This window comes from Mesoplodon mirus (assembly GCF_964341445.2).
Source record: "Mesoplodon mirus genome assembly, chromosome: 3".
Taxonomy (NCBI): domain Eukaryota; kingdom Metazoa; phylum Chordata; class Mammalia; order Artiodactyla; family Ziphiidae; genus Mesoplodon; species Mesoplodon mirus.
This window is the reverse complement of record NC_138978.1, coordinates 7,426,682-7,452,056: the sequence shown is the minus strand read 5'-3', so window position 1 is coordinate 7,452,056 and position 25,375 is coordinate 7,426,682. Positions and strand designations below refer to the sequence as shown.

General features: G+C 41.9%; 2 protein-coding genes across 3 annotated transcripts in view; one reads left to right on the top strand and one right to left on the bottom strand.

Moving 5' to 3' along the window:
* Positions 1 to 25,375, top strand: part of CLSTN1 (calsyntenin 1) — a 78,395-nt gene that overhangs the window by 10,693 nt on the left and 42,327 nt on the right. The window lies entirely within an intron of this gene.
* On the bottom strand, positions 6,195 to 6,842 carry LOC309799660 (large ribosomal subunit protein eL18-like). Its single transcript, XM_082613026.1, has one exon. It carries the CDS (start codon positions 6,825 to 6,827, stop codon positions 6,264 to 6,266), a length of 564 nt encoding a protein of 187 aa, XP_082469152.1. The 5' UTR covers positions 6,828 to 6,842; the 3' UTR covers positions 6,195 to 6,263.

Genomic DNA, 25,375 nt, shown 5'->3' with positions numbered 1-25,375 from the left:
GTGATTTCTAACAGTAATGATAAAGGATCAGTTGTAGGCTTCCTCTTCAGACTGTTATATAGGATACGTTGATTGCTAAGACAGTGTTTCCCTAAGGATGTTACATGGATAGGTGTTACTTGGTAAAAGGTGTCTGTTGGTCACCTAAGTTTGGGAAATGCTGTTAAACAGGTTTCATTACTGTAGGGCTTCTCAGAACCTTTAGTGTAGTCGTGCGTGTTGAGGAATCGCCGCGCGGGGATATAATCCACACTTATCCAGGTGACTTGACCATGGGCCCTTCCTGGAGCGTGTTGTGGCACTGGTGTTCCATAGAACACACTTTGGGAAATGCTGCTCCAGATTGTCCCCCCCCCCCACTGTAATACATTTCAGTACAAAAAAGAAAAAGTTAAAATGACCGAAAATACTGCCTTTGAGATCCTTAGTCTTGACACTTTTGTACATATCTCTAGTTTTCTTTCCCCCTTGTAAAAATTTATCTACATAGCCAAAGTTTTAAACAAAATGAGTTTATTTTATTCAGAGTGTTTCATAACTCTCTCAGTGTCATTCATTAAACATTTGTCCTAGGTGTGGTGGGTATAATGATACGTTAGAGGGATATAGTGCGATCTATTTAACTAGTCCTTTAGGATTTCCAGACTGTTTAGACTGAGGACCCCCATGCTCTCAGAAATTACTGAGGACCTCAAAGAGCTTGTGTTTATGTGGGTTATATCTATTAATGTTACTCTATTAGAAATTAAACTGAGAACCTATTAAAATATTTAATTATTAATTTAAAATAGCAGTTAATAACTCATTAGATGGTAACAACATATTTTTGATTAAAAATAACAACATATTCCAAAACAAAAAACAATTTAGTAAGAAGATTGGCATTGCTTTACATTTTTGTTACCTCTTAATGTGGGTTTAAGAGAAGGCAGTGGGATTCTTTTTTTTTTTTTTTTTTTTTTTTTGGCGAGAGCTGTGTTGGGTCTGCGTAGCTGCGCAGGGGCTTTTCTGTATTTGTGGCGAGCGGGGGCTACTCTTCCTTGTGGTGCACGGGCTTCTCATTGCGGTGGCTTCTCTTGTTGCAGAGCACCCGATCTAGGCGCCCGGGCTTCAGTAGTTGCAGCACGTGGGCTCAGTAGTTGTGGCTCGCGGGCTCTAGAGCACAGGCTAAGTAGTTGTGGCGCACGGGCTTAGTTGCTCCGCGGCATGTGGGATCTTCTTGGACCAGGGATTGAACCCGTGTGCCCTGCATTGGCAGGTGGATTCTTAACCACAGGCAGTGGGATTCTGCATTCAACCTGTTGCTGCCTGATGATTGGTTGAAGTAGGTGAAGAAAATCTGGCCTCACAAAGACATGTAGCTGGAAAAGGGAGGCTTGGGGACCCTCCGCAGGAGTCTTCAGACCACATTCTGATAACTGCTTCTCTAGGGCAGTGGTTGATGTCAATGTCAAAATACAGTTGGGGAATATGCCAACAGTATTTTGCTTCTAAATAATATTTGAAGCAGCAAAGCAAAGCTTGCAAATGATGTACTTAAAAAAAGAGAGTAATTAGAGTTAATTCACTAATTCCTATAATCCTGTCTCTTATTTACATTATCACTTGCTTTCTTGAGTGCAGAAGATGGGATTGGAGTTACAGCCCTCATTATAGACCTGGACTTGCCTGTTGTGTGCAGCACATTCCGCAGCCAGCGAGGGACTCTTGTAAGTGGGCAGAGTCAGTACTGAGTCAGCATCTTGTGTGCTTGTGGATTATTATGTTGGTTTTCTTTTTAATTTCACTGGGACACGTTTTTAATGAGGGAGAAGGCAAGAATAGGTGACAAAGTATAAGTAGATGTTAAAATCAGATTTATTTGGGCTTTTTCTTTGGTAGTGTACAATTACTCATTAGTATTTTCTGTAGGATGAGATCTGGGAAAAAGTCTTTTTAAAAAAAATTCAGTACTTAAAGAGATTACTCTCTTTGTTTTTCCTCACATGATATGGCCCTTTTGAGACCTTTAAATGGCTGATTTTATTGTAAAAATGTTTTTTATAACTACCACAATAGAAGAAGTCTGATTTATTTTCCTGAAAAATCTTTTGGTGGTTTCTCAGAATCTGGAGTAATTTGTGCATGGGCATGTACGTGTCCTGTTTGTCTTGGTGGGGAATGGTTTGTTTTTGCATTTCCCTCGGTGACCGGTGAGCTAGTTCTCAGCTAGACTACATTCCATAAATTCAGTTTCCTCTTGAGAGGTCGTCTCCCCTTTTATGATCAAGTATGATAAAGTCCTTTACTTTTAAAATCTGGCAGTTTGTCTTCCCACTTAAATAATGTCTGGTTACTTGAATATCATTGCATTAGAACGTTAAGTACTTTTAAACCACTAAATTTAAAAAAATCTCCTAATCTATCTTCAAAAATCAGTTTCTGCATTAATATGGCTAGAATTCTAGAAAGGAAGGTATTTTAGAAATCTAATTTCATTTAGTTTAATCCACCCATTTTACCATAGAGGAAACGAGTGAAAGTTGTTATTGTTATTGTGAGTATGATATTTTTATAGCTCAGAATATGAAAAGTAGGAAACATAGTGGAGACCAGCCAAGAGTACCTTCAACCCTGTTTCTTTCTATAATAAATAATATTCAGAAAGCATACATTTGGGTGATTTGTTATGAACCCTTCATGTGCAGTTGAGTCAGGGTAGATGATAAAATTGGAGTAGAGGTTTAAAAATTCTGAAGAAAGGGTACATTGTATTGACAGAGTTACATTTTTAAATTTTGTATCACTTTTTTATGCAAATAGCTCAGAAATCTGTGCTGGAATCAGTTTTGGATTTGAAAGGAGCTTTAGAAATGATCTCGTGCAGCTTTGGATGTGATCCTCTCTGTCTGAGCACTGCCGTCAGTTGACCAGTCCCCGCTGGAACTCATCTAATCGGGGAACTCCTTCCATTTTGGAGGGCAGCCTTCATTGTCAGAAAGACCTTGGTATTGGTTCTGCCTCTGGATCCCCACAGAATAAGTGCTGGCACCCTAGGAGTGTCGTGGAATGGTGAAGAACATGGACTCTCTAGCCAACTCTGGTTCACATCCCAGCTCTGCTATTCCCTTATTTGCCTTGTACAGAGGAAGAAACTCACACACAGAGATTAAGGAGCCTGTTGGTGTTTATATGTTTAACCCTATAAGATTAAACAGATTTTGTCAGTGTTTAGAACACTAGAGTATACCTTATGTGTTTGCTGTTTTATTAACTCAAATCCATAGAACTCTCCCCTCCCTTTTTAAAATTTGAGGTGAAATTCCCATAGCATAAAATGAACATAGCATTTTTAAACATTAATAAACTTTTATGGTTATATTTTAATGGACTCAAAGAGAATGTATAACAAGTGTGCCATGTGGAGAGTTAACAGTGGCCTTGCAGATAAGCCTAGAGGTTTTTGTCACCCTGAACTCCAACCTGAATAGCATTTGATATAAAATAAATGAAGTCAGCCTTCTTCAGTATTGACCCAACCTAAGTGCTTATTATTACTGCATCTCATTAGCCTTCAGTTGAGCCAGAAAGTCTCTTCTGCCTGAATGTTTGAGTCTGGAACGCTTCCCTTTTAGCCTTAACTCACATCATGAATGTATCTCTATTCATTGTCTGCTCCAGAGCTTCTTGAACTTTCTTTGTTCACAGTACCTTGGGTGCCTCAGTAATCTTTTCACAGAGCCTTCAAGCTAAAAGAAATGCCCAGCAATTCTGTTTAATTAACTCCTTAGGTCCAAACAGCTTAATATTTATATCCTAACATCTTAATATTTATATCCTAATAACTTAGTAGCTGTTTAAAAAAACACAAAGAAGTTGAAAGAAAAAATAATATAATAATACTTTTAATTCATCTTAAAATAATCACAGGAACTTACTCATGGGATATGTGCCCCTGTTGAGCACAGCAACGACTTCTCAAAGCTTGAAGTAAGATCGGACATGGATGCCCTCTTTCCTATTCCGTGTTGATTTTCACAGGCCACTTCCTTGGGTCACAGCAACTGCTAAAAACTCAGCCTTGCAAAGCTGTGACACCATAAAAAGGAATGCATTGCAGTCTAATGTTGAGCTGTGAACTACCTTGAGCTAGCAGTTTGTCTGGTACCTGACAGACTCAAAGTATCACTTGTTTCCTTCAAATTTAAAATATCCTATGTCTCCCCTGTACGTTTGCAGGGACGCCTTGGTGCATAAGTTTAGGGAACATGGATCTGCTTAGAAGCACAGAATTAATTAAATGCTAAGATGCTTCGAGAATCCACTGCATTCAAAAAAAATAATAAAAATTAATAAACTATATTTTTTAGAACAGTTTTAGGTTCATAGCAAAATTGAATGGAAAGTACAGAGAGTTTCCTTATACCCCTGTCCCCACACACGTACAACCTCCCCCATTATTAATATCCTGCACCAGAGGGTATGTTTATTTCAATTGAGGAACATTGACACAGTGTCCATGTCCATAGTTTAAGGTTCACTCTTAGTGTTGTGCATTCTGTAGTTTTTGACAAATGTATAATGACATGTGTCTACCATTGTAATATCATACAAAGTAATTTCACTGCCCTAAATCTTCTGTGCTCATCTGTTCATCCCTCCATCCCCTTGAACTCCTAGTGACCACCGATCCTTTTACTGTCTCCGTAGTTTTGCTTATTTATTTATTTATTTATTTATTTATTTGCGTTGCATCTTAGTTGAGGCCCGTGGGCTCCTTAGTTGCGGCTCACCAGCTCCTTAGTTGCAGCACGCAAACTCTTAATTGCAGCATGCATGTGGGATGTAATTCCCCCACCAGGGATCAAACCCGTGCCTCCCACAGTGGAAGCTCAGAGCCCTAACCACTGGACCACCAGGGAAGTCCCATCCTTAGCTTTGCTTTTTCCAGAATGTCCTATAGTTGGAATCGTACAGCATGTAGCCTTTTCATATTGGCTTCTGTCACTCAGTAATGCATTTAAGTTTCCTCCGTGTCTTTTCATGGCTTGGTAGCTCATTTGTGTTCAGTGCTGAGTAATATTCCATTGTCTGGATGCACCACAGTTTATTTATCCATTCACCTACTGAAGCACATCTTGGTTACTTCCAGGTTTTGGGCAGTTATGGATAAAGCTGCCGTAAACATCCGTGTGCAGGTTTTTGTGTGGACCTAAGTTTTCCACTCATTTGGGTAAATACCAAGGAGCACGATTGCTGGATCACATGATAAGCCTATGTTTAGTTTTATAAGAAGCTGCCAAACTGTCTTCCAAAGTGTCTGTACCATTTTGCATTCCCTCCGGCAGTGAATGACAGTTATGTTGTTTTACATTCTTACCCGCATTTGGTGTTACCAGTGTTTTGGAATTTGGCCATTCTAATAGGTGTGTGGTGTATCATGGTTGTTTTAATTTGCAATTCCTTAATGACATATGATGTTGAACATCTTTTCATTACTTTCTTTCCGTCTGTATGTCTTTATTGATGAGGTATATGTTCACATCTTTTGCCCATTTAAAAAATTGTATTGTTTGTTTTCTTATTGTTGAGTTTTAAGAGGTTTTTTTGGTGTATTTCGGATAACAGCCCTTTATCAGACGTGTCTTTTTTTTTTTTTTAATTTTTATTTATTTATTCATGGCTATGTTGGGTCTTCGTTTCTGTGCGAGGGCTTTCTCTAGTTGCGGCAAGTGGGGGCCACTCCTCATCGCGGTGCGCGGGCCTCTCACTATCGCGGCCTCTCTTGTTGCGGAGCACAGGCTCCAGACGCACAGGCTCAGTAATTGTGGCTCACGGGGCCAGTTGCTCCGCGGCATGTGGGATCCTCCCAGACCAGGGCTCGAACCCGTGTGCCCTGCATTGGCAGGCAGACTCTCAACCACTGCGCCACCAGGGGAGCCCCTATCAGACGTGTCTTTTGCAAATATTTTCTTTTAATTAGTGTTAACAGTATATCTTTCTCCATCCCTTTACTTTTTTTTTTTTTTTTTGCGGTACGCGGGCCTCTCACTGCTGTGGCCCCTCCCGCTGTGGAGCACAGGCTCCGGACGCACAGGCTCAGCGGCCACGGCTCACGGGCCCAGCCGCTCCACGGCATGTGGGATCTTCCCGGACCGGGGCACGAACCCGTGTCCCCTGCATTGGCAGGCGGACTCTCAACCACTGTGCCACCAGAGAAGCCCCCTACTTTTTTTTTTTTTTAAGCATCCAACATCTTTTTAATAACAAGGTAGGATCTGGGGTTAGTTCTTGTAGCCACGGCTGGCCAGTCTGCCTCTGGCGTGCTCGAACTTCCGGCCCTTGGAGCGTACGTAGGGTTTGGTGTGGCTATGCGGGGTTCCTGGGGCCTTGCCAAAATGCCTGTACACCTCTCGGTCCTTCCAAGGACCAGAGAGGAGGACAGTGCCACAGCCCTTGGGGGAGTCCAGGGCCAACTGGTCGAAGGTGAGGATCTTGCCCCTGGCCTTGAGGATGAGGCTCTGGGCACAGCTGCTCACTCGAAGAGAACACACCTTCGGTTTGGGCACCTCCTGGACACACACATCATCGGTTGTAGTCCCCACCACCACAGCTGTTTTGCCTTCCCGGCCAGGAAGCTTCATCTGGATCATCTGGGAAGGGGACAGAGGTGGCCGGTTGGTGTGGCTCATGAACAACCTCTTCAGTACAATTTGATTGAAGGTCAAGTTGGTTCGTCTGGCCAGAAACCTGTACAGCTTGACCAGCAGCTTTAAGTCGGTGTCTTGGCTCTTGGGCTCCTTGCGTCGAACGTCTCGGTCCTTGTTGTGGCGGCTGTCAACTCCCATGATGGTGCCTCCTCCTTAGCCAGGTCCGGAAAGCATCCCTTTACTTTTAATCTATATGTGTCTTTATATGTAAAGTGGGTTTCTTGTAGAAAACACATAGTTGGGTCTTTTTTTTTTTTCTTTTTCTAATCTGGCAATCTCTTTTAATTGGTATATTTAGACCTTTGATGTTTAAGGCAATTGTTGATATAGTTGGTTTAACATCTATCATATTTGTTACTGTTTGCTGTTTGTTGCGCTTGCTCTTTGTTCCTCTTCATGTTTTCCATGTTTTTTTGCCTTTTTTTGTGGTGTTAGTGAGTATTTTATATGACTCCATTTTCTCTCTTTTCTTAGCATATCAATTATACTTCTTTTTCTTACTCTTTTTCATGGTTACCCTGGAGTTTCCACTGGACATTTACAACTAATCTAAGTCCACTTTCAGATAACACTATTACTGCTTCACAGGTACGGCAAGTACCTTTTAATGACAAAATATTCCTGATTCTTCCCTCCTGTCCCTTGTATCATTGTTGTCATTGAGTCAGTTATATACATAAGCCTTCAAGAACATATCTATGCACATAAGTATACAGTATCAAGTACATTGTTGCTGTTATTATTTTGAACAAACTTATCTGTTGGATCAATTAAGAATAAGAAAAAATAAAAATAAGAAAAATATTTTACCCTCACTTATTCATACTCCAGCGCTCTTCTTTATGTAGATCGGAGTTTCTGACATGATGTTCCTTCTTACTGGCAACAGATTCCCTCAATGTTTGTTAGAGAAAGTCTTTAATTCTTCCTCAATTTTGAAGGATAATTTTGCAGGGTACAGAATTCTAGGCTGGCTTTTTTTTTTTTCCTCAACACTTTAAATATTTCACTTCGTTCTCTTCTTGCTTGTATGGATTCTGAGAAGTCAGATGTAATTCTGATATTTGCTCCTTGGTAGGTAAGGTATTTTTCCCCACTCTGGCTTCTTTCAAGATTTTTTCTTTAACTTTGATTTTCTGCAGTTTGACTGTGATATGCCTAGGTGTAGTTTTTGTTTGTTTTGCATTTATCCTGGTAGGTGTTCTCTGAGCTTCTTAGATCTGTGGTTTGGTGTCTGACGTTCCTTTGAGGGCAGTTCTTTCATTGTTGCTTCACTCTGTTCCTTCCTTCTCCTTCAGGTATTCTCATTTATGCATATGTTATACCTCTTGTAGTTGTATAAGTTCCCACAGTTCTTGGATTTTCTGTTCTGGGTTTTTTGTTTTGTTTTGTTTTTCAGTCTCTTCTCTCTTTGCTTTTCAGTTTTGGGAGTTTCTGTTGTCATATGCTCAAGTTCAAAGAGTGTTTCCTCAGCTGTGTTCAGTCTCCTAATGAGCCCATCAGAGGCATTCTTCATTTCTGTTAGAGTTCTTGATCTCTGGCATTTCTTTTTTATTCTTTCTTAGAACTTTCATCTGTTTACATTATCCCTCTGTTCTTGCATGTTAGTTTTTCCATTAAAGCTCTTATCATATTAATCATAGTTTTGTTTTTTTTTTTAATTCCTGGTCTGATAATTCCTACTTTCCTACCATATGTGACTCTGGTTCTGATGCTTGTTCAGTCTCTTAAAAGTGTGTTTTTGCTTTTTGGTATGCCTTGTAATTTTTTTTTTGGCTTGTTTTGCCTTGTGGCTTGTGGGATCTTAGTTCCCCAACCAGGGATTGAACCCAGGCCATGGCAATGAAAGCACTGAGTCCTAACCACTGGACTGCCAGGGATCCCCTGCCTTGTAATTTTTTGTTGCAAGGTGGACATGATGTACTGGGTGGAAGGAACTGTGGTAAAGCGGCCTTCAGTGATACAGCAGTAAAGCTGTGGGAGAGTCAGTGTTCTAGAGTCCTGTGATTAGGTCCTGGGCTTTCAGTGAACCTGTGCCCTTGGTCTGTGAACTTCACCAGGGCTTCTCAGGCCCCCTCCCATCCTTAAGTGGGACAGGATAGCTAGAGTGGATTTGTGTATTTCCCTTCCCCCAAGTAGGTTAGGCTCTGATACAACCCCAGCAGGTTAGTTAGGCTCTGGTTATATAGCTAACCTGTTAAGAAGAACAGAATGCTCTGGCTTATTTCAGAATGGTTCCTTTTCCCCTCCCTCTGCTGGAGGCACAAGGGGACTTTTCCCCTGACATTCACTATAAGGACCTGGCAGGGCTCCTGGAGGTAAAACAAAAGTGTGGGGGACCCTGGATGACTGGGTCCCTCTGGAGGTTTTAGCCCTCAGAGTTGTCCATGGTAGCCTCCAGCAATTCATCAGTTTACAGTTTGCATTTTCCTCCCCTGGCACTGGTTTGCTGGAGGTTTCTGCCCATGGGTTTCTGCTCTGGTAAGTTGTGATTCTCTGTGTAGTTCTGCTGTCTGTCTCTGCCATTTTGGGGGCAGCAGTTTGCCCTGGGACCTCCCTTCTCTGATGGATCTAAGAAGAGTTGTTGATGTTTCAGTTCAGCTTTTCCCTTGGTAGCACGGAGTGATGACTTTTTTTTCTTAATATATTAAACATTTTAAAAGTTTTATTTATTTTTCGCTGCATTGGGTCTTTGTTGCTGCGCATGGGCTTTCTCTAGTTGCGGCGAGTGGGGGCTACTCTTTGTTGCGGTGTGTGGGCTTCTCACTGTGGTGCCTTCTCTTGTTGCAGAGCACGGGCTCTAGGTGCGCGGGCTTCAGTAGTTGTGGCACATGGGCTCAGTAGTTGTGGCGCACGGGCTCTAGCGCGCAGGCTCAGTAGTTGTGGCGTACGGGCTTAGTTGCTCCACGGAATGTGGGATCTTCCTGGACCAGGGATCGAACCCGTGTCCCCTGCATTGGTGGGCAGATTCTTAACCACTGCGCCACCAGGGAAGCCCCAGAGTGGTGACTTCTAAGCTCCTTACGTGTTGGACCAGAAACCGCGAATTCTCAACGTAACATTTTAAAGTGTGTAGGTAATTCAGTGGCATATAGTATATTCACAGTGTTGTGTAGCCACCACCCCTGGGTAGTTCCAAAACATTTCATCACCCCAAAGAAAACCTTATATCCTTTAAACAGTCACTCCCCATTCACCTCTCCCCCCAGTCCCTGGCAGCCACTCCTCTGCTTTCTGTCTCTGTGGATTTAATTATTATGAATATTTCATGTAAGTGGATTTAATTATTATGAATATTTCATGAGACCTTTTATGTATGACTTCTTACACGTAACGTAATGTTTTTGAGGTTCATCCCCATCGCAGCATGTATCAGTACTCCATTCCTTTTTATGGGTGAATAATATTCCTCGTATGTATATACCACATTTTGTTTATCCATTCATCTGTTGATGGACATTTTGGATTGTTTCCACCTATTAGCTGTCATGAATAGCACTGTTATGAATATGCACACATGGGTAATTTTTGAGTACCTGTTTTAAATTCTTAGGGGTTTATACCTAGGAGTGGGATTATTGGGTCATATGGTAATTCTGTTTAATTTATTGAGGAACCACCAAACAGTGGCTGAACCGTTTTGCATCCCCGCCCACAAGGGGAGTTACCATCCCCTCCCCTCGCGACACCAACTTTTTATATACCAACTTGTTCTTCATGTGATGTATTTCCAAAATCTCTCTGCCAGCCTGCCTGGTTTCTTTGTCCTTGGGTGCTCCATGGTGTAGACACCACCTTTCAGACAGGGTGGAAGGTTTAATAGAGTTCCGCACACAGCAGCAGAGTTGGGGTGGCGTGTAGCTAGTACCCCTTGTCCAAGCCGCTCAGCTGCCCCCCTCGCACCGACTTTATTAACCTGAACCCCAGGACCCCCCACTTTGGTGCTGAACCCTAACCGGATGCTCTGCACTGGTGCAGGTGTTCACATTCGTCTTCATTACATTTCTTCTTGCTGCACGTGACCCGCCTCTCCATGCTGTCAGGTAGTTTTGAATCCTGACGCCACAGTTTCTCTCTGTCCATTCTAGCTTCTTGTGATTTTCAACTTTGATATAAAGGATGAAGAGCAGCAACCAAGAATGAGCCTTTGAAAGATGACCGGAGTCTGGTCCAGGTTTCCTGGGTGAATTATTCAGTGACCGTTCGGGATGGCCATTGTAAATCCACCCACTTTTATTTCCATTCAGTTTCCATCTTGCCACTCAAAAGGAAATGAGGAGAGGCCTCCTCAAATGCCTTTTCAAGGTTTAATACACTATTGCTAGAGTTTCAAATGGGTCTTGGTAAGTAAAGTTTTTATCAAGGCACTTTGGAAATAGAAGCCGATGTTATTTTTCCAGCTTTCCTGTGACTTTCCTAATAACCCTCTGAAAAGAGAAAATGTTTAATACCTTGTTCTTGTGAATAATGTCACCAGCTCTTTGTGATTTTTCTTTCCTTCTCTAAAGGCACAGAAACCAATCTAGAATTTTTTCCATGGTCAGTGCCAGACTCATGGAAGTATACCTAAAAATGTCCATCTTCTTCCCTTTCTTGAACCAGGTTATCATCTTTCACAGATTCCTTAAATATCAACCATAGTATGGGAGTTCCCTGGCGGGCCAGTGGTTAGGACTCTGCGCTTCCACTGCAGGGGGCCTGGGTTTGATCCCTGGTCGGGGAACTAGGATCCCACAAACCATGTGGCACGGCCAAAAATCAAAAAAAAAAAAAAAAAAGGTCAGCCACAGTGTAGGTTCGAAATTCTCCCCCCCCCCACCACCCCCGCAATTCTATCTATAAGTTTTCTCAATGTCCTGGGGTTTGAAACACCCAGAACAACTTAGGGGAATTATGTCCTTGTCGTCTTCCTTCATGTCTTCCCCAGTCTTGGACTTTAACTGTCTCATGATTATATTGATTCTGCTCTTCTTTTTTTAAAAAATATTTATTTATTTTATTTATTTATTACGCTGCGCCAGGTCTTAGCCGTGGCCCTCGGGATCTTTTAGTTGTGGCACGTGGGATCGAGTTCCCTGAGCAGGGCTCAAACCCAGGCCCCCTGCATTGGGAGCACAGAGTCTTAATCACTGGACCACCAGGGACGTCCCGATTCTGCTCTTCTTCATGTAAATGTGCTTCTTGAGAGACTTGGTGGCAAAATAAGATTGAGCTGTTTCATTTTCTGTGTTGATCACAAAACCTTTACATTTATTTTAAATAGGGTAAGAATTCTGTGGAGAAGCATTTATCTTATTATCGTTGGTATTGTAGGAATGTAAGTTAATAAAGGAGCAAAAAATCGGGGAGCAAGAACAGGATTTTTATATTTTTGCGGTCAGCTGTCATGGGTTTTTTAGGCAATTCTCGTCAACTTAATGACAGTACTTTGGGTAACAGCTGTTAAGGATGTTGTATTGATAGTGAATGTCAGAAGGCCTTGAACACTGTGTGGCCTTTTCTGAACTATATATGATAAAATTTTCCATTGTATATGAAGGTCAGGAGACTAAAAAAACACAACAGAACTTGGAAATTGCCACCGGACTATTATGTTACGATTCAGGACAGCGCCCTGTCCTATTTTAATTCAAGACAAATGCGATAACGATAAGAGGAAAGAAAAGGGCAAACCCAGCCTGTATTTTCTGGTAACATAGCAAAAAAAGGAAGTTTAAGGAAATCATGACAGGTGCTTTTTTGCACAACTAGATTTCTGATTGACTTGCATTGTAAGCGTTAATTGAAAAATGGATGTGTACAAATCACCAACTTGAAATGCTCTAACAGTGGTTTGACAGTAGATTTGTTCCTGTCATGCTGCATATTTAATTCTGTAGGAAACTGCATAAAAATATATGTCCTCTGAATAACTTCCATGCACTTAAGGTGTGAACTGAGAGGTGTTAAAGGGCTCTGTTCCAAAAATATTTTCCTCCACCAGCTGGCAGGGCGCCTGCGTTTCTTACCTCAGTTTCTACTTTTGTATTAAATCATTGAAATCCTTGGCACAGTGCGGGTGTGGGTATCTCGTCATCCTTCATTTGCACCCAACTCAAACGAGTTTCTCAGACTAGCAGGCCGGTCCTCGCAGGATTGTGAGGAAGTGGGAAGCTGGAGCAGGTGAGTTTAGATTTGGTACAAATGAAGGGGTCGGGAAAAGCTGGAAGCACACACTGACGGGGGTGGCTGCGGGGTGGGGAGGGAGGCAGGTGTGTACGTTGGAACCCTGCATGTGCAGAAAGGCAGTGGAGTGACCCGAAGATAAAGTTCCCAGTTTTGCATGGCATCACCTGTGAAAAATGCTGTCTATTACATCTCAGCGAATGAAGTCATGCATGAGATGCTTTTGCTTAAGGAGGACTCTTGTGCTAAGACAAAACCAGTGGCCATAGGTGGTACCAGTTGTAAGGATCCTAGAAGAGTGAATCCAAAGACAGCTGCCTCCCAAAATAGCTCTCTGGGGGTGGGGTTTGGGTGGCGTAGGGGTGCGTACAGAGGGCAGGAAAGCATTTAAGAGAGCAAAAGTGGAAATTGCCCAGTTTCTCTTTAAGAGAACTCTCCGAATGCCTCTATTCATGAGCCTCGTATGATACGTTCGTTCATTGTTGGGGAGTGCAGCAGAATCTCCGGAGAACGTCCCGTTCCAAACCTGCCCAACCCCAGGTCAGTCTGACTGGCTCAGATTCCAGGGTGCAGCCCAGGAGACAAGGTCTGGAAGATGTGGCCCGCGCCCTGGTTATGGAGCACTGCTGTGGTGCATGAAGTCAGTGTATTCCTTGCCCTCTGTGGTTTGAGCTCCCCTCGTCTGTTAGGATACAGATTTTAAGAAGTACCTCCAGTTTCCCACTTCTTCTTCCCGTCACAAAGCCGCATTCTGAGATATCTCAATAATCATGCATGAATAGTCACCACCAGCGGGAACAGAGCATGAGAAAAGCTCATAGGGCCCCCTGAACCTAACCCGAGCACCCACCTCGCTGGTCAGAGAAGATTCCCCAGGTTCCCTGGGGATGTCAGCCTGCAGACCGCCCACCTGTGGGGTATTGTGGGACTCGGGCCAGGTGCCTCCTCCATTCCCAGGGATGCTGCAGCTGAAGGCAGGGCTCCCCGCACAAGGGGCTGCAGAGTATTCATGACCAGGACCCCGGAGGAATCCTGTGAGCCCAGAGCACTTCCGCCTGGACCCCTCCCAATGCAAACACTGAGGGAGACCCCTGACCTCCCAGAAGTTTGAGGACTGTCTTCCCTGTGTATGTTGCCCATCACCTGGAACTTCTGGAGGAGTCGGGCAAGAGCTTTTGCCGTTGGAAATTGTGTTGCAGCTGAACACGAGGCTCCCACGCTGGAGTGGCTGCCGCATCATGTTTGTGACATTCAGGAGAGGCTCTCAGCACGTGGGATAGTTGTCCATGAAGCTCAGGAGACAACAATGGAACACAGGCATTACAGTTAGACCTGCGGGTTATGTTTTAGGTTGGTACCTGGCCTGTTCATGGGATGGGGTAAATCTCAATATTGAGTAAAACAGAATTTGATTAGAAAAGTAATCGATTTCACTTCTTGTTAGGGAAGTGTTTCCATTTGCTTACTAGAAAATCTGTGAATGTGATATTGTTACTTTGGAGTGTTAACTCCAACTTACTATGAGAATCAGAGTGCTAGAAAAATGAGATAATGGGCAACTGAAGGGTAGGTAGCCTCATATTTATTTATTTATTTATTTGGCCACGCCGTGCAGCATGTGGGATCTTATTAGTTCCCTGACCTGGGATCAAACTTGTGCTCCCTGCATTGGAAGCGTGGAGTCTTAACCACTGGACCACCAGGGAAGTCCCTAGGTAGCCTATTTAAATGTTAAAAAAAAATTGTTGGAGGCTGCTTTAAAATATTCACATTTTCCTGATAATTGTGAGTAAAATATGCTAAATACCTCCCTTAATGGCTTCGGATCGGTTATTATACTGTGTTGCGGATGGTACATGTAGATCTTCGTGGACCCATTTAGAGAGCAGACCTGGAACTTGTTTAAAGAAGGATATCCTTATTCTATTGCCTATCCATCCATCTGCCCATCTGCCCGTCCACCCACCCAGTTTCCTTTTCATCTTTCTCATAACAGTGAAGTAAGAATGTTTAATTATGTAACCTCCTGACTAGTGTAACAAAGATGCTCTTCTGTAAAATTAATTAGGGGAACAAGATGGAAGCAGCCCTCTTGGAAGTTATTTTTTTTATTATTCTCAATAAAAGCGTAAGGCTTCTGTCTTTATCACTTGGGCTTTTCACCATTATTCAAAGCATACTCTATCATTTCAGCTTCAAATTAACTTCTTTATTACACTCAGCCTCTCTGTGTCACTAGCCTTTACTTTCTTTAGAAATGCGGCAAGTGTCTTTCCTAATTTGTGTTTCTTCCTTGGTTCTCTCCTGAGGTCATGTGGGGATGTCTCCATGAGCTATTAAGATATTACTGCTGAAGACTGTGAAATACAAGTACAATTTGAGAACCACAAGCATAAAAGAAATGTAGTTTTATGGTTGGATTTCCAGTTACATCAAGGTGCTAGGTGAAGACACCAGGTTTCCGAGGGTCAGCTAATAGAGATTTCACTGTGTTTGGGAATAGTGATTCTTACCTGGACTGGTGTCAGCAGTCGTATGAAGCCCCTAAAACCTCCTGCCATGTGCCACGTGTGTTTTCGCATTTTTACCTTGGGAGGGGGTTCGTGGCTTTCATTAGATTCTCAAAAAAGTCCATGATCTGAAAAGGTCCTGAACGTTGTTTTAGGAGGACCTGCTCTTTACTAACAGACCTTCAGTTATTTGTCTCTTAGGTGTGTGGGGATGCTATGTTTAAGCCAGATTTAATATCAGAAATTCCACTTGGCTATTTTTAATCCTAATTTTTTAAAAGCACATTTGAGATCATCACACCCTGATTGCTCAAAAACAGCATTGTGACTGTTGCTGTCTCCTGCCCCATTGTGTAGCTACATCTTTTAGGAAATCAGTCTCAGTGGTGAGTAAAATTGAGCATATACAGTGCCCGGCACATAGTCAGTGCTCAGGAAATAAGTGTTGTATTTGATGTTGAATCTACAAAACTAGATATATTCAAGCCAGTAGAATTTTCAGGTCAAAACAGAAGCAAATTGAAATATATTGATGAAAAAAATTTTTAATGACAGACTCAGTAAACATCTACAAATACACAGTAAAATTCCTCTGTACAACATCAGCAAATCAAATCCAACAATATATCAATACAAAAAAAATTATACACCATGACCAAATGTGCACAAGGCTGTTTCAGCATTAAAAAATCAGTAATCCACCATATCAACAGGTTAAAAAAAATCATGATCATATAAATCAATGCAGAAATAGCATTTGACAAAATCCAACACTCGTTCATGGTAAAAACTCCAGCAAGTGAGGAATAGAGGGGAACTCTCTCAACCTGATAACATCTACAAAAAAACCTACTTAATAAACATACTTAATGGTGAAACAAAAATTGGGAGGTTGTGGAAACCATTAAAGCTTTATTGTTTGAGGGTGATCAATGGTTTAAAGTTTTTTTCTTTCATAGCAGTCAAATTCATGATGAAACATCACAGACAGAGAGATGTATTGAGTTAAATTATTTGATATACGAAAACAGATTAGTATGAATCCTGACTGGATATTTGATGATACTAAGTAATTACTGTGAATTTTTAGGTGATAGTGCCATTATGGTTGGTTTCCAAAAGAGTCATCTTTTAGAGATGTATGTTGAAGTATTGAGGGGTGAAGTTATATCATGTCTGGGATATGTGTCAGAATTTTTGAAATTGGTGATAGGAATGGGAATGTATAAATCAAACGAGATTGGCCCTTTGTTGATAATTGTAGTGGTTGAATCATGGTTCCATGGAGCTCATTATTCTAGTCTGTCTACTTTTATATCTTACATAATGTAAAAAGATAAAATTACATGATATAGAACTTGTTTCGCCTCACCCGTTAGGATGGCTGCTATCAAAAACCAGAAAGTAACAAGTGTTGGTGAGTATGTGGAGAAATTGGAACCTGTGCACTGCTGGTGGGAATGTGAAATGATGCAGCAGCTACTATGGAAAACAGGATGGCAGTTCCTCAAAAAGTTAAAAACAGAATTACTGTATGATCCATCAATCCCACTTCCGAGTATGTAGCCAGAAAAATTGAAAGCTGGGTCTCGATACTTGTACACACATGTTCATGACAGCATTATTCACAGTAGCCAAAAGATGGCAGCAACCCACGTGTCCACTGATGGATGAATGGATAAACAAAATGTGGTCTGTACATCCAGTGGAATATTATCCAGCCTTAAAAAGGAAGGGAATTCTGACACGTGCCGTAACATTCGTGAACCTCGAGGACATTATGCTGATTGAAATAAATCAGTCATAAAAGGACAGATATCTGATTATGTGAGATCCCTAGAGTAGTCAGGTTCATAAGAGACAGACAGTAGGCTGGTGTTTGCTGGGGGCTGGAATGAGGAGGATGGAGAACCATTGTTTAATGGGGGCAGAGTTCCAGTTTTGCAGGACGAAAACAGTTCTGGAGATGAATGTACTTAATGCCATCGAGCGGTACACTTAAAAAGGTTAAGATGGTAAATTTTAAGTTGTGTACTTTACGGCAATTTTAAAAATTTGGAATTTGGAGGAATAAATAGAAGGCTCCTTTTCAGCTTGGAAAGTTGGAATTGTAGAAAATGTAATTTTGCTCCCTGTGAATGAATTCTTTTGCAGCATGTACTTAAAACGTATCAACCATAACATAAACTCTACGGGGGGCAGGGAGTGTTCTCTTCGCTATTATATCCTCAGCACTTAGAAGACTACCTGGGGTTCAATAAAGATGGATGGATGGGATAATGGATAGATGGATGGTGCATAGCTGGATGATGGATGGATGGATTGTGGATGGGTGGATGATGGATGGATGGACGGTGGATGGATGGATGATGGATGGATGGTGGATGGATGGACTATGGATGGATGAACAGTGGATGGATGGATGATGGATGGGTGGACGGTGGACAGATGGGTGATGGATGGATGGACGGTGGATGGATGGATGATGGATGGATGGACGGTGGATGGATGGATGATGGATGGATGGATGGTTGAATGGATGAACGATGGATGGATGGTGGATGGATGGACTATGGATGGATGGATGATGGATGGGTGGACTGTGGACAGATGGGTGGTGGATGGGTGGGTGATGGATGGATGGACTGTGGATAGAAGGAAGGGAAAAGAAAGAAGCGCCTTTTGCTGGATTCTCCCCAGCCTGTCGTCTCTCAGTCCAGGATGGGAAGAGCTGTCCCATCAGCCATGTGCTATGGAAGCCTAGACACCAAACCACAGTCTGGGGTCAGCCCCTTCAGCCATTTACTGTTTCTTATCTTGTCCTGACGTCTTTTACTGATTTCTCTGATTCCATTCTTGCCCCCTCCTGTCACCTCCACCCTGAGGCAGGCGGTCTTCCCTCAGGCGCCCCATGAGGTCTCTCCTTTGCTTCCATCTGCATTGGCTCCCCCCGTTCACATTGATGTAATACGCATACATTATAAAATTATAAAATACACAAATTATAAAAAATAATTCAGATTATTTTTGAAGTCCTCAAATGATTTTAATGTGGAAGACCTTGGTTTTCCTTAAGGTGGTGGGTCTAAGTCTGTGGCTCCGGGGCAGCTGGGGAGGGCGTTTGCATTTTGAACTTGGGAGAAGGGCACCCAGGCTCCTCCCTGTTCACTCTTCCTTACTCTTTGGTCTCACCTAGTGACACGCATCCTGTTCCCTGACACGTGGAACTGCGGGTACCACGGGCAGGTCACCAGCCTCCTCTCGTAAAATGGCACCGCTTAGCACGTAGGGCTGCATGTTCATGGTAGGTGAAATGTGAATAAACACAAGCAACGTTTCACTGTACCATTAAAAAGGTTGTTCGTTTGCTTAATTTAAGGATTTATTTTACACTGAAATGTGATTTTATTTTAAAAATGAATTTCATATTGATGTAATACACAAATTATAAAAAATAATTCAAAATGATTTTTTTTTTTTTTTTTTTTTTTTTTTTTTGCGGTACGCGGGCCTCTCACTGCCGTGGCCCCTCCCATTGCGGAGCACAGGCTCCGGACGCGCAGGCCCAGCGGCCATGGCTCACGGGCCCAGTCGCTCCGCGGTATGTGGGATCCTCCCAGACCGGGGCACGAACCCGTGTCCCCTGCATCGGCAGGCGGACTCTCAACCACTGCGCCACCAGGGAAGCCCTCAAAATGATTTTTGAAGTCCTCAAATGATTTTAATGTGGAATATCTTGGTTTTCCTTAAGGTGGTGGATCTAAGTCAGTGGCTCTAGGGCAGCTGGAGAGGGTGTTTGCCCCCAGTGGAGTCTTGGCAGAGTCTGGAGACATTTTTGGTTGTCACAGCTGGGGAGGTGCTACTGGCATCTAGTGGATAGAGACCAGGGATTCTGCTAACCATCCTACAGTGCACAGGATGGGCCACACCTAAAAATTATCTGGCTCAGAATATCAGCAGTGCTGAGGTTGAGAAACCCTGATCTAAACAATATCTAATGCGTATAGATTTTTCCAACACTTTGACATTAAATTTATTTGGGATTGTGATGAAGAGGCCCTTAAGACTGCTGACAGAATTTGTCTAGAGATTCTTTGGACATGTTCAGTTTTAATTATTTATTTATTTAAAAAATATTTTATTGGAGTATAGTTGATTTACACTGTTGTGTTTCTGTTGTACAGCAAAGTAAATCAGTTATACATATATCCGCTCTTTTTTTTTTTTTTTTTGCGGTACGCGGGCCTCTCACTGTTGTGGCCTCTCCCGTTGCGGAGCACAGGCTCCGGACGCGCAGGCTCAGCGGCCATGGCTCACGGGACCAGCTGCTCCGCAGCATGTGGGATCTTCCCGGACCGGGGCATGAACCCGTGTCCCCTGCATTGGCAGGCGGACTCTCAACCACTGCGCCACCAGGGAAGCCCCATATATCCGCTCTTTTTAAAATTCTTTTCCCACATAGGTCATTACAGAGTATTGAGTAGAGTTCCCTGTGCTATACAGTAGGTCCTTATTATCTATTTTATATATAGTAGTGTGCATATGTCAATCCCAATCTTCCAATTTATTCCCCTCCCCCATTTCCCCCCGGTAACCATAAGTTTGTTTTTACATCTGTGACTCTATTTCTGTTTTGTAAATAAGTTCATTTGTACCATTTTTTTAGATTCCACATATAAGTACATGTCAAAGACATGTCAAATATCATGTCAAAGACATGTCAAATATGTCAAAGACAAGATATTTGTCTTTGACTTACTTCACTCAGCATGACAGTCTCTGGGTCCATCCATGTTGCTGTAAATGGCATTATTTCGTTCTTTTTTTATGGCTGAGTAATATTCCATTGTATATATACACCACATCTTCTTTATTCATTCTTTCAGTGGACATTTAGGTTGCTTCCATGTCCTGGCTATTGTAAATAGTGCTGCAATGAACATTGGGGTGCATGTATCTTTTCAGATTACGGTTTTCTCCAGGGATGTATTCAGTTTTAGAAAAAATTAAGAGTAATACAAAATATATTTTACAAAGTCAGAGGAAACTAATGCTGTATTAGCTAAAACCATTACCAGGAATAACCTCAGATGAAAAGGAGAGCTGTGTATAAATTTCATGTAGTGTAACTTTGGTTGATTAAAAAGTTTCCTTTTTTGGTTAAAAAAAAAGCCAGGTTTTTTTGGTTTGCTTTTTGTTTTACACTTAACAGTATCACTCTGTATAATGCTACTTCTCTCTTTTCTTCTGCCAAATAAAGAGGATAAAATGAGGCCAATGCAGGGTCTGAGGCTGTAGGGATTTCCTTTTGCTGTAGGTTGTATTCAGGAAGATGATGATAGGGAGGTCGTCATGGAAACACCTCCTGAGTCTCCTAAACTCTGGTCTTTCTGCCCTCACAGTTATTTCTAAAACATAGCTATTGCTTATGATTAACTTAACAACAAGTATTTGTTGAACGCCCATGTGTCAAGCATAGAGTGGGCCCTTTGCTTACCTCATTTATAATCCTCCAAACAAGGTTATGGAAGGTGGTCTCATCCCCTATTTAGGATGAAGAAGTAGGCACAGGATGGTTAAATAATCTGCCCCTAGTTACAGAGGGAGTGAGAAACAGAATTTATTCATTAACTAAGTTCCGTCTGATCCCAAAGTTCCTGCCTTTTCTACTAGACCACATTGTTTATAGCTTTTAACAGCTTCTTACTGTCTAAAGAATTGAGAGAGCTCATTGGTGTAGCACAGAAGAGGGATGCTCCCCATGTTACCCTAAAATCACAGACCAAGCCCCCGTCCAGCTGCACCTCCTTATACGCTTAGAGCCATGCGTTCATCACAGTCTTGCTAGTCCCAGAATGAGCCACATCTTTCTCTACCTTTCTACCTTATATGTATTTTTTTTTTTTTTTTTTTTTGCGGTACGCGGGCCTCTCATTGTTGTGGCCTCTCCCGTTGCGGAGCACAGGCTCCGGACGCACAGGTCCAGCGGCCATGGCTCATGGGCCCAGCCGCGCCGCGGCATGTGGGATCCTCCCGGACCGGGGCACGAACCCGCGTCCCCTGCATTGGCAGGCGGACTCTCAACCACTGCACCACCAGGGAAGCCCTTTATATGTATTTTTTATAACTATTTTTAAATCGAAGTTTAGTTAATTTACAATGTTGTGTTAGTTTCAGGTATACAGCAAAGTGATTCAGTTATATATACATATATATGTGTGTGTGTATATATATATATGTGTATGTTCTTTTTCAGATTCTTTTCCATTATAAGTTATTACAAGATATTGAATATAGTTCCCTGTGCTATATAGTAGGTCCTTGTTGTTTATCTATTTTATATATAGTAGTGTGTATCTGTTAATCCCAAGCTCCTAATTTATCCCTCCCCTCTTTCCCCTTTGGTGTAACCATAAGCTTGTTTTCTATGTCTGTGAGTCTATTTCTGTTTTATAAATAAGTTCATTTGTATAGTTTTTTAAGATTCCACATATAAGCGATAGCATATGATACTTGTCTTTGTCTGACTTCCTTCACTTAATATGATAATCTCTAGGTTCATCTATGTTGCTGCAATTGGCATTATTTCATTCTTTTTTATGGCTGAGTAATATTCCATTGTATATATACACCACATCTTCTTTATCCATTCACATATCCATGGACATTTAGGTTGCTTCCATATCTTGGCTATTGTAAATAGTGGCCCTGTGAACATCGATATGCCTGTATCTTTTCGGATTACAGTTTTCTCCGGATATATGCCCAGGAGTGGGATTGCTGGATCATATGGCAACTCTCCTTTTAGCTTTTTAAGAAACGCTTATATGTATTCTTATTCTGTTTAAAATACTCCCTCACAGCTGAGAAACCTCACTTACCCTTTTAGGGATGTCCCTGGGGCTGTCTCCACTTGGACTTGCGGCAGTCCCTAGAGTTGACCTCAGAAATTTCCAGCGCTCTTTCCAGACACATAGAATGGCACTTCCCCACTCTGGGGAATTTGGGTGAGGCCGTGTGACTAGTTCTGGCCATGAATTAGGAGCAAAAGTGACTTGTGTCCCTTTTGGGTGGAAGGTTCAGCTCCCACTGGGAGACCCTCCAGAGCTCTCTTTCCCTCTGGCAAGGGGCGTGGCCACATTTGGGATGGTGGCTCCTTGGTCATCTTGGTCCCTGCTGATTGATGAAGTTCCTGGCACACCTCATAACCCCTTAGTTGTAGCCACATCATTTAGAACGTAGACGGTCTTTGACATGTTTGTGTTCTCCAAAGATTGTGCCTTGATTCCCCAAGAGCCCAGCACCTTTGCGTGTGCTTATGCATAGCAGGTGTTCAGGGAAGATCTCTTGGAACAAACTCCAAGGCAGTGGTGATGTGAAACTGAAAGGACCTTTGATGTTAAGCTGCTTTGAAAAATCAGGGATGGTCTGATCTAAATAAGAGTATTCAACCGGGACAGTACTGAGAGAGTCCCAGAGAATGTATGCCTTTTTATATTTTGCTTTTGCGCCCTATGAATATTTTATTATAGTTTTCGAGAAAAAAATAGGCTGGAGATTTTATATGTATATAATTTAAGACACTTTTCTATACATATCATCTTTAACAAAGGGCCTGCTAACTCAGATTACATTCTGCTCCTTTGGTAAGTAAAGAGCTAGATTTTTGATCAAAGTCCGGTAATTTGCAGCATGGAATCGGAGGCACCTGTCGCCACCTAGTGTCAGTGTTCCTTAATTGCAGATTGAGGTTAAACACTGAATCTGCAAACAAAACATGGAACAGCATCTAAGATATACCAGCAAAATGCCTATAATCCCTTAAAACGAAATCACCTGTCATTATTTATTATGATATAAATATTGTCCCGATATGACCAAGCTAAGTGTTCTGGAATGCGGAGGGGCAAACTGGATTGATGTCAACGCCACTGCACACAGGCTTTGGAACCACCTTGCCTGAGTCTATGATTTGTGTGTCCTGGGTAAGGGGCCATCCTCTCTTTAGTCCAGAGAGTTGGGATGTACTTAGGGAGATGAAAGTTTTATATTTCAAGTTAATCCTGAAATTGACTCATGTTCTTTTCATTTTGATTTTTAAATTGGTGACAATTTCTAATGATTAAAGTCTACCACAGCCACCGAAACTAGCCGTGTCTTAAAATGATAGGTGTGTTCCCCAGGTATAGCCTACATTTATAGGGTTGATTGCTAGCCTTGTTAATTTGACAGGGATGCAATGAATCTGTAGACTGCCTTGGATAGTAGAGTCATTTTGACAATATTGAATCCTCCAATCCAAGAACGTGGTATGTCTCTCCATCTTGTTTGTGTCATCTTCAATTTCTTTCATCAGTGTCTTTTAGTTTTCTGAGTACAGGTCTTTTGCCTCCTTAGGTAGGTTTATTCCTAGGTATTTTATTCTTTTTGTTGCAATGGTAAATGGGAGTGTTTCCTTAATTTCTCTTTCTGTTCTTTTGTTGTTAGTGTATAGAAATGCAACAGATTTCTGTGTATTAATTTTGTATCCAGCAACTTTACCAAATTCATTGGTGAGCTCTAGTAGTTTTCTGGTAGCGTCTTCAGGATTTTCTATGTGTAGTATCATGTCATCTGCAAACAGTGACAGTGTTACTTCTTTTCCAATTTGGATTCCTTTTATTACTTTTTCTTCTTTGATTGCCGAGGCTAGGACTTCCAAAGCTATGTTGAATGATAGTGGTGAGAGTGGACATACTTGTCTTGTTCCTGATCTTAGTGGAAATGCTTTCAGTTTTTCACCATTGAGTACGATGTTTGCTGTGGGTTTGTCATATATGACCTTTATTATGTGGCGGTAGGTTCCCTCTATGCCCACTTTCTGGAGAGGTGTTTTTTTTTTTAAATTTATTTTTATTTTTATTTATTTTTGGCTGTGTTGGGTCTTCACTGCTGTGTGCGGGCTTTCTCTAGTTGTGGCGAGTGGGGGCTACTTTTTGTTGCGGTGCACAGGCTTCATTGTGGTGGCTTCTTTTGTTGCGGAGCACGGGCTCTAGGTGTGCAGGCTTCAGTAGTTGTGGCACGCAGGCTCAGTAGTTGTGGCTCACAGGCTCTAGAGCGCAGGCTCAGTAGTTGTGGCGCATAGGCTTAGTTGCTCCGCGGCATGTGGGATCTTCCCGGACCAGGGCTCGAACCCACGTCCCCCTGCATTGGCAGGCAGATTCTTAACCACTGCACCACCAGGGAAGCCCTCTGGAGAGTTTTATCATAAATGTGTGTTGAATTTTATCAAAAGCTTTGTCTGCATCTACTGAGATGATCATATGGTTTAGCCTTGCTATTCTGTGATTTTGGTTAATGCTATGCCATTCAAAATTTAGTTGGCTTTTTTATGATCTAGAATGTAATGAAACGAATTGGGTAAAGGCTCTGAACATGGGTGACCTGCTCCTAGACTTATGGCTGGTAGTCTCATGTCTTTCTTTATGACTTTTTTTGGATGGTTACAGAAACATCAGTCATTTGTTTCCATAAATGTTTTATAATGCCAATTGAATGTGATGAAATATTAAAAATATCATTTATTAAATATTTAAAAGCTCAGTCAATGGAACTGGCCAAATCTCTTCATTCTACTGTCAGCTCAAGGAGCAATTTGGAAATTTTGAGTTATAAAATTAGAATAGTGGGGAAAAATAAAAGGATGGGGACCAGCTATTCAATTATTATTCCCCTTGAACCTTTAGCCATTTTCAGCTACAGGCCTTTCCATTAGGGTAGGCAGAAATGCATCACAGGTTTTCTGCAGTTTGCTTTGCCTAGTATTTTTACTTTCCTCCTAGGCCAAATAAATCCACTTAGTTTAAGTCTCAGGGGTTTTATGGACTCACATATTGGAATAGTCTTCTTCAGTTGTATTTGCTGTGCTTATAATTTTATTAATAAAATCTTAAATGTGAAAATAAATTGGAATTGAATATTGCTGTAAATAGTACATTATCAGTAGTGATTTGAACTAATAGCCTCTCTGTT

What these genes read in the sequence shown, in the direction of transcription:
- LOC309799660 (XM_082613026.1), bottom strand. Translation starts at nt 6,827, where the DNA reads ATGGGAGTTGACAGCCGCCACAACAAGGACCGAGACGTTCGACGCAAG.